Consider the following 10125-nt stretch of genomic DNA (forward strand, 5'->3'; position numbering starts at 1 on the left):
CTACAGTATTTCTAACCCGCTTGAGCTCACCGTTATTTTGGTTGTTGGTCAAAAATAGCACAGCAGTTGTCCAGCGCGTGGACCTCGGGGAGTATTACAGAACCATGCCCTTTAATTTTTTGTCTTTTAAATAGATGAGTGCAGAATTGCTAGTTGACTAGTGGATCTTGTTACGTGATAGGATGTACATGCAGTTGTACTGCTTGTACAGACAAAGTCATCAATCTTATCATAAAGTGTAGTCATCTTAATCAACTGACATGTGGCTGAGTAAACTGACACTGGCCCAGGATGATGCCAAACCTCATTAGCGTGTTTATGTATGTGTGTACGTGTGTGTGGGAGTGTGTGCGTGCGTGTATAAACAGAACACACATCATCTAGGCATGGTAACCTCAAAAACAGCAGAAATAATATTATCTGTTGTATCAAAGTGATCTACAAATCAACCTTTGATTTATATCTCACTGAACTGTGGAAAGAATAATACAACGTTGGCAGACCATGGGGAAGAGGTGTGTTAAAATAAATGACATCAGTTTGTGGTTTTGACGAAGGGTTGGTGAAATCTCTCCAAAGGCACCTGCCAAGCAAAGACACAACACAGAGGTGAAGCGTAGCTGGACAATTTTCATGAGTAATTTTTACAATTTGTTGTACCTTATTATATATAAGAATACCTGTCACCTGATACCACTGCATACAAGAAATTCTATTTGATTTTTTAACAGTATGTAATTAATGGTAGCCTATTTAAAGTATTTAAATTTGTCTATTCCACCAATTGGGGACCAGCCCTGCATGGGTTTCATGGATCCCCTATGGTTTGCCGACCCCGTGTTGAAGAACTTTGGTCCAAAGCGTACAAGAACCACAGCTGTTGGTCATGTTTACAGCAGTTGTCTGTGTTTGTGTAACTAGTTTACAAAGAGGAAGACTCTCTTCAAATCATTCAACTGCAGTGGCATTAATTTAAATGAGCAATTTCAATTTCAGATTCATACCCAACATCACTCATGGACCCATGGTTTTAGACCACTCATCCATCATCTTTATTCTCTGCTATTGGACACAGCCTTTCTGACTTTATGAGTACTATTAGTGGTTTGCTGGGGAGATCCAAGGACTCCTACTGGACTGTTGTCGACTCTCATGACTCACTGCCTGCTTTAAGTCCACAGCTGTTAATATCACACACACTGAACAGCTGTCTGCTGAAGGGCTTCTGTCACTTACATAGATGGAATTATCAACAACAAAAATACAAAGCTGTCAAAAGGTTGGATAGAACAGGCCGTTTGTGGTGAGCGGTCACCGAGTTGGAGATGTGAGGTCCTAGATTGATTCCTTTAAGGTTAGAAGCAGCTTGAAGTCATCGTACAAGGTTAGGGTTTCTTTGACACAATATTTTCTAAAACTTATTTACAACTTCTGGAGTAAACAGAAAAAAAACAAAACAAAACCAAAACATGATCCATGCTGTCTGGTCTGGAGTCTTCTCCTTCTGTCATCAGGATTGATGCAGGACTGCCTGGAGACAACTGTTGCAGGGAAATACACTTCTCAGTGAAACTTAATCTTTCACAGACAGTCACACGACTTGTGTAGCAGACGTGTTGTGATATTCTTACACAGCTTCTCTTGAGATCATCATCATCAACGCTGTGTAACTCTGATTTATTAATGTGCTGTGTGCCTGACTACAGATGTCCCACCCTGACGGTGTCGGCTCTTTTTAAAGTCAGATTCAGCAGTAAACATGAGTTCACGTCAGTTGACTGCAGGATTTGTCTACCAGTTTTAGAGTAATTGATACATCATGTGATGCAATAAATTTGGTCTGTATATCCGCAGTTCTTCTTTAATGACACATTTTACCAATCCAAAATTATATATATATATATTTTTATTAGTTGAAGTAGAGCGATATACAATTCCTGATGCGGAGAGTGGAAATAAGCAGATGTTCACATGATGTGACTTTATGATGTTCTAGAGATGTGTTTTCTTTTGATGAAGAAAATGACAAATCCACTTGTGGCAAAAAACATAGTACTTATGCAGTATGTAAGTACTCATCATCTTATTAGAGAATGTGATTTGACAAGTGTTAAAAGGCACTAACTTGTCACAAACAGTAATGGAAATGCCAAGAGGCTGACAGCCTTAGCAGGCTAACTATGCTATTTGCCTCCAAATTAGAATTAGCCAAAAACATCTCAATATGTTGTACCTAGAAAATGATTTTTATTAAAAACAGTATATGAATGAAGTGATATAATGAAAGACTAAAACTGCTGTTTCTTAAACCTAACTACTGAATTTAAACCCTTTAATCCCAGTAGTAACCTACATATAAACACACCAGTAAACACGTTCATCTTGGATTGCCATCATAGTGTTATACAAATGGAACTTTTATTAGCCGGAAGGTAATGTTTCAGTTTGTTTTGGACATGACCTCTTTTGGACATGGCTGGTCCATTCTTTTTTTTTTTGTAGATTTTTTTGGGAATGACTTTCACACAGTTGGAATTGGAAGTTTAAAATTGTCTTTTAGTTTTGCTCTGCAAAATTAAATGTAGCTCAGCTTGACATAGTACTTGACAAGTTGTAATGATGGAAATACCTAAAGAGACTTCTCATCATTTGTTCAGCTTAAAATGTTTTGTCTTCCCCCTGTGAAGAGCAGGCAAAGTTCAGTTTGTGTTGTGAATTATCCTAGGTCTGCATCTCAATGCAATCGCTTCACAAACTTCTGGACCAGTAGTAATTGTAAATTGTAAATCAAATTTAAAAGTTTTGGAAATTAGAACAGTTTAGTAAACCTGGTAGTGTCTAATTTGGTGGTCCCAAGACCAGGACATACCATTCTGTAAAGCATATCTAATAAAATGACCTCAAATATAATATAAACACTGACCATGCCAAGAAAAGAGATTGCCAAAATACAGGATTTGTATTTTAGCAATGTCCTCACAGGAATGGATGGATTTGTATTTTAGCAATGTCCTCACATATTGCCACAACACTTTACCTCAGAACGGATAACTGGATTGTTTCATTTATTTCATCCGGAAGGAATCTCTTTTTGTTTAGTGTTGTTATTTAGCTGTAACACGATGATCCTCCAGTGGGACACTTCTCAGTGGAGTGCTGAGAGAGTGGCGCTCTGGCATTGTTGTTCAGCTGTCTGCAGCTCTCCAACAGACAATGCTTCACTCAAGGGGAGCAGGAAAGAAGTTGACAGACCGCTGTGTTTAAAGGACACTTGGAACTCATCGGCTTATGAATCTTGCTTGTAGCCATACAAGGGGGGTGGGAGTTGGGGGATGGGTGTCCTAATCTGCAGTGCAAGCCAACACAGGTCTCAGGTGGTTGGACTCCTTGATCAGTTCACCGTGAGAGGCACCTTAATGGTCGGAGGAGGAGGAGGTGTAGGTGGGAGTAGAGATAGGACATAAAGCGGAGGTGTGTCCGTGTTATAGTCCCTCTGAGTGACTCAATAACCTGGTGTTTACACATCAGTCAGGTTTTATAAATCCATCCTCAGCTGATTCAGGGTGTTGAGCGTGTACTGGTTATTAGATTGTGCTTGCATCAACTTTCTCAACATTATGCTGTCATTCATTGCAACTTTTCGATGTTGGTTCACACACAAGGAGTTGAACGCTGCGGTCAAATAGACTGTGCACAGGAGACCACTCACACCAGCTAGTGTGTATAGAGATAGCAGGGGTTGCAACACTGCAGGGAGTGGCTGTTAAAGACAGGGCCCTATAATGTATATCAGCAGGTAAACATCACTGTTGTGACTGGGGAGTTCAAATCCAGTGGATCGTGTGAAAAAGAGAGACTGGAGCAGCTTTTGTTGTGAAACGGAAGGAAAGATTTAAAAAAAAAATGCAGCTGAAATTTTAGGGATTTTCTTCATCATTTCTAATTTAGTGATGCTATATGAGCCAGTCAAACACAATTATTATTTGTTGTTTTCATTTCAATAAACCCTTTAGTTCACCAAGTATAATACATTTATAGATATTTAACAACAAATTCTAATTTCATCACTAAAGGCTGCTAAATCCAACATAGTTTACCTCAATGGTGTCAATGATGTTTTTCTTTTCACCGAGCAAAAAATAAAAAAAGTAATAGAAAAGAACAGAAAATCAATACCATTACTGTCTCATTTAAAGGTCAGCCAATTCTCTAGAAAAAAAAACCCCATTCAGGAACTTTAAATCAAATTCAAATCAAAGCAGAAACCTAACTGTTTTAGATTAACAGTTATAGATAAACTGATGAAAATTAACTTGTTAAAAAAATACTCTTAAGGTTGAAATGTTTATGGTCTGCACCGAAACCCATCACGACCCATAAAATCAAATGTTCATTGTTTGATGCATGGTTTCTGCTGATGTCTGGTTCACCACAATTGATTGCTCCCATAAGGGGACCAAAACCCCGGCCATATTTTTTCTCCTGTGCAGGGTTCTCTAAGCACACTTTAGCCTGTTGTTCATCTGAAAACATGTGTGAGCATGTACAGCAGACAGGCTTTCATGTCATAGATGCATAGACATTGACTAAAATCCTGGCTGATGTTTTAATCTACAGCTCTATTTTTTTTTTAAATTGAAGTTTTCAATCAGACGGATGGTATGGTTCTCCATCACACGGGTCAGACGGGTCACCATGAGCCCACAGGGTCCGTAGTGCTTATTAAGGGCAATGAGAAAGTTAACATTTTAAACCGGTCCCTAAGACATTACCATCTGATCTACAAAGCAGTCGTCTCATATAGTTTGGGGTCTAGCATGTCCTGCTGTGTTTTGTTCATAAGATACTAGAAATGTGTATATATTTTTAAAGATATAGTAGGATTTTTATCAACAAGACAGATTTAGCCTCTTGTTGGGGGGGGGGGGTTCAGCAACGCAGAGACCCAGGATCGAAACTGACTCACGCTCAGGGCCTTCACTCTACATCTGGCAGAAATTGAGGATGTTTTATCCATTAACTTTGGGCATCTGCGTAGCATTAATGAGCATGTGGGTAGCTGGAGTCACCCTAAATGAGCTATCCAGTGGAATCACAGTGCTAACCTTAAAATGTGATGTATGGGTGATAAATGTGATAGCAAGCGACGGAGTAGGTGAATGGAAGTTTAAGTGATAGCCTGAGGCTCTGGAGCCTTAGTGCCAAGCAGCACGTAATCCAGCAGGTTATCTGACTGCAGTGAAAACTTGTACCTCTGAGGATCATCATTACTGTACCTTAAAAAACAATATATTTCTTTTAATCATTTTGTCCTGACATATGTTTTCATTTAGCTATATAAAGTTAATGTCGATAGGTAAGACTACTTTTACAGGACTTTATGTCAGACTGTAGCCTAGAGAATCATTCCAGATCTGATTTACACACTGTAGTCTTTTTGTCATATTTTTAATTGTGCTTTGGAGAGTCTTACTTGTGGATGGTAATTATAAAAGAAAAGCAGAATGAAGTGGCTCACAGAAGTCTGGGAGAGAGAATTAAAACACATCAGGGACATATTAGGCATTTTACATTCAAGACATGCTATTTGAAAAAAATGGCAAAATATGTGAGAAGGCTTGGCTTTAGAACAAGACGATCACTGTCAGTGATTCAGTTGATCTTTCTTTCTGTATGGAGTTTGCATGTTCTGCAAATGTGTTCTTGAAATGAAAAATGTTATTTATTCATGAAAAACAAGATCATAATTAATCAAGATTAGTTGTCATTTACTGTGAATAATAAAGTCATGATTAATCACAGTTACATTCATACTTCAACATTCATACTTGATGATCTCAAAATGTTTGTACATTTTGTTACGATTGATTAAAAATACAAATATTTGTAATAGGCTCCTTTTGACACTCATTGTAACTTATAGTTAGAAATGTCGATAAACACCCTCAATACAGAGAGAGAGAAAGTGAGAGTGAGAAAAGAGAGACAGAGAGAGAGAGGCTTTAAAGACGTAATAGCCATGACTTGGAAGCTTGATGTTCTCCATCAAAGAAAGGCCTTGCAGGATGGAGAAGTGTTTCCGGTGAGCCCACCGAGGCTAATCACTCACAAAGCTGTAACATTAGTCTTCAAAGGACATGGAAAAAAAAGAGTCCTTTCACACGTCCGTCAAGTTTGTGTAAGACTTTTACGTGGCTCAATGATTAACGAGAAGCTGACCACATCGTGGCCAAAGAAGTCTCCTTCCGCCAATAGATGACACTGAAGAATGGCTCATGATGCCCTCTGTGAGGGCCTCATATTTTCTCACGAGTTATATTTATCTACTACAAAAAAGTACTACAAATAACATAATATATATAGAGATAAATGTATATAAAATGTTTCGTTTCCTTCTCCTTCCAATGCAACAGTGGTGTTGGCCGCCAAAATGGGAAAGAAATATCAACATACTTTATTTCCTTAGTTAGCCAGTCTACTGTAGGACAACATGTAGAGACATTCACACCTGTGGTCAATTTAGATTGAACAATAACATATCTTGCATGATGTTTTTAGGATTTGGGAGTAAACCGGAGTACCTGCGGAAATTCCTCACACATGCTTATTTTTAAAAATTGGCCTTAAGGTTAGGGCACTCAAACCCCTCCGTCACCATCTTTTCCTCATCTGATCCCATTCACATGACATTTGATTTCTTCATCTTTCCACTGTCTCAAAGGCCATGGAGACTAATTCCTTTGAGTAGTATTACTGGCCTCTACTGGATTGAGATCCACTGGTAAAATTTTTAACCAAGATCTGTTCTGTCCATATGCACAAGAATGAGTAAAAAAAGGGAAAATACAGAGTGAGGGCAGTGTCGCTGCACAACACCACGCTTTTACTTTGGCCAATACAAATGTTTAATGAAAAAGTTTCCTGACCATTTAACTGAGCGTAGCTGACGACACAATTGAACCCGGACTATGAGAGGGTTTTGGGTCTCCAGCTGATTTTTACTCATGCTGACACTGCTTGGATTCTTGGCTTCCTTCACACTGCAGCACTCAAACCTTCCCCATGTGTGGTGGTGCAGACGCAGCCACCATTGGCTCTCAGCTCCGAGGGGCGTTGCTCTGGGGTTGTTGAGTGGTGCGGGTCCATGGGGTGTTCCAGGGATGGCTAAGAGAAAGCGTACTTGGCACAGATCCCTCCTTAAAGCATAGGCTGCAGTTTAAATTATCGCAGCATTTTATTCCTCATCAGTGGAGATGAATGTGTCATAAACGGTCGGAGTTCACCGAGGGCAGTGGATGCACGTTTAGCAATGCAATGAGGCCAGTGCACTTTGCAGGACTTGCGCTGCGAAGAGGCTCCGCAGAGCCCGCAACCTGTTGCTGCTGACAAGCCGGGAGAAGGGAGAGGAAGCGGGGCAGAAGGAGTAGTAGAGCCGTGAGGGAGACACGGAGGGAACTGTCTTGGAGAGAACACAGCCCGGGATTATCCGGGTCAGGAAATCATGCGGTTTGCAATCTGGCTGGTTGGACTAATGTGTCATCTGTCAGCACTTGTCCGTGATACTCTGCAACACAGACTGCATCCAAAACAAGGTAGAGGTTTATTTTGATTCAGGTGTACAGCCAGGGTAGAAGGTGTGTGTGGTAGAAGACAGGGTTGTCCACTCCGCAGCTCTGACCCTGAACGCTTTATTCTGTGTCTGAATCGCAACTTTTCTCTTTTGCAGAAAGCTTCATCAAGCAGCTGTCATCGTTTGAAATCATCAGCCCGCTCCGCGTCAATGACTACGGAGAATCATTCCCACACACGCTGCACTACAGGAGGAGACGGAGAAGTTTAAACACCGATGATGTTAATGAGAACAGCAACAATAAAAATGTTGGAGGAGAGCTGTCGGGTCTACGGGTTCACTACAGGCTTGAGGCATTCGGGGAACGTTTTCATCTGAATCTGAGCGCAGACTCCGGCTTCATCGCCCCTTCTTACAGCGTCACACACTTGGGAGCGCAGTCTTTCAATGACTCCGACTCGGACTTGGACTTGCATGACCAGAGTGACATGCGACACTGCTTTTTCCGCGGACACGTCAACGCCAGGTCGGAGTACCCGGCGGTCTTCAGCCTCTGCACTGGTCTGGTGAGTGTACTGACTTTTGGGTTTGTGTTCAGGGTCAGACTGCTTTCCTCCCATCTCAGCTACTTCATGCGTTTCCACGCGTGACCAGCAGCTGTGGAGCAGTGTAGTAGACTGATGTCACTGAGGAGGAGAGTGGGACATCTGTGTTGATGCTGCCTGTGTTCTGAAGTCTAGTTCTAGAGTCAAAACTGTCATTAATACAGCGCAAAAAGGTAAGAACTAAATACAACAGTGAGTTGAAGACATGCAGATAATCTTACAGAAAAATTACAGAATCCACCCATCCATCCATCCACCCATGTGTCCATCCATCCCTCCCTCCCTCCCTCCACCCATCCATCCGTCCATGTGTCTGTCCATCCATCCATCCATCCATCTATCCATTTGCACTTAAAAACAGAATATTACATGAATATTGTGCAGTGAGATTAAACTTGTGGATCAGAGGTGAAAAGGTCATGTCGCCCCAGGGCAGGAATTGGTACCTTGGGGTGAAGGTGGTCCTGTGTCATGGCATGTATGGATCCCTTCCAAACAAGTAAAGTAAAAGCAAAGCAACACAGATCATAATCATCTATAATCCATATACATACAGTATATATATATATATATATATATATATATATATATATATATATACACACACCCAAAATACCCAGCTTCATATAAATCTGTATGCCATTGTGCCCATGGGAGACATATTCTACCTAAATTGCTGATTATACTTCAGCCACCTAGTGCTTAACAGGAAGAAATACATCATGATTAAAAACACCGTGCATAAAAGCAGGTGCCCAACATAACAGTGTAATTTACCCTGCTGATCCTTAGAAAGAAGAGGTTCAGTCCAAAGTCATCCTGCCTCTACCAGCTTCAAGACCAAACATTTAAAGGTTATGGTTTTACTCTCTGTACAAATTTGAATGTCCAAGTTGCTCTCTGACTGTCAGGGAGTAACTTTAATCCAGACTTCGAGTCAGGGTTTAATACCTGGTGCAACAAGCGGAGACTACATCTTGTTTGAATTTTTGAACTTGTCAGAATGAGCAGTGACAGGCGCACGGAAACAGCTGGAACTTGTAGCAGTGCAGCCTCCTTCTCTGCGCTGACTCCCCCTCCCCACGGATGTTTTAGTGACAACAAAAAGATTGAGAAATCCTGTAAATGATGAGTTCATGCCTGTTTTTCTCAGCTATCTCTTGCTGAGTTTAATATCGATGCAGAAAATGTGAGGTGATTTTCCATGTTTTTTTATTATTATTCTTTACTTATTTTTTTAAATTAATAGTGATTCTAATAGTAATATACGTGTTTGTTTCCCAGGCTAGGTCCCAAATGAATTAAAAGTAACAACTTGCCCATTAGCTCTGTGTGGCCCACAAAATGTGGACATTACTCAAAGTGTCCATTGATATTTGCCCAACCAATCACACAGAGTTGTCTATTTTTCTTCTTAAAACTAAGGAAAGACATGATGTTTCACAGTAAAATGCGTGAACGTTGCAAAGATTAAGTGGTTGTCAATCATGTGGAATATATTTGTTTCATTTTAAAACCGTTAGTCCTAAATAATTCTGTTGTTAATTTTTCTCCATCCGCTTCTTAAATAAAACTTCCTTTGTTCTATTTTGTAAATGCAAATGTAAAAAAAATGCAGATTTTTTGTTGTTGTTGTATAATAGGTAATGACCTGCTGCTGCTCCAGGCACAATCAGACTGTTTCAGTCTGAACCAGCTGTTTCCTTCTCCTTAACACGTCTATATATCTTATGGGGCTATAATGGAGTTATTGGCTAATAATGAGTTAACAGCACTATTATACTCTATGGCGCGCTGACTCCTGTGTGGGAGAATCTGATAAGCATTGAAGAGAGCGACTTCATGGGTCACGTAAGGTTACTGGTGCAGGAGCAGGGTTTTGACCTTAGTCGCGCCATCCGGACTCTGGACTGTGCGTGGGGTTGGGAGGGAGGGGGGGGGGGGGGGGGG

The 10125-nt window shown here is 40.6% G+C and overlaps 1 protein-coding gene across 2 annotated transcripts in view; it reads left to right on the plus strand.

Annotated features, from left to right (window-relative positions):
- The first annotated feature begins 3021 nt into the window (after positions 1-3021).
- LOC103380352 (A disintegrin and metalloproteinase with thrombospondin motifs 20) overlaps positions 3022-10125 on the plus strand; it is a 74698-nt gene continuing 67594 nt past the window's right edge. For both annotated transcript variants that reach the window (XM_017032967.2, XM_008312277.3), the window contains exons 1-2: positions 3022-7592; positions 7727-8136. In XM_017032967.2, coding sequence (XP_016888456.1) covers positions 7502-7592; positions 7727-8136 — 501 coding nt within the window. In that variant the 5' untranslated portion in view covers positions 3022-7501. The remainder of the gene's footprint in view (positions 7593-7726; positions 8137-10125) is intronic.

This window comes from Cynoglossus semilaevis, chromosome 6 (assembly GCF_000523025.1).
Source record: "Cynoglossus semilaevis isolate Cse_v1.0 chromosome 6, Cse_v1.0, whole genome shotgun sequence".
Classification (NCBI taxonomy): Eukaryota; Metazoa; Chordata; class Actinopteri; order Pleuronectiformes; family Cynoglossidae; genus Cynoglossus; species Cynoglossus semilaevis.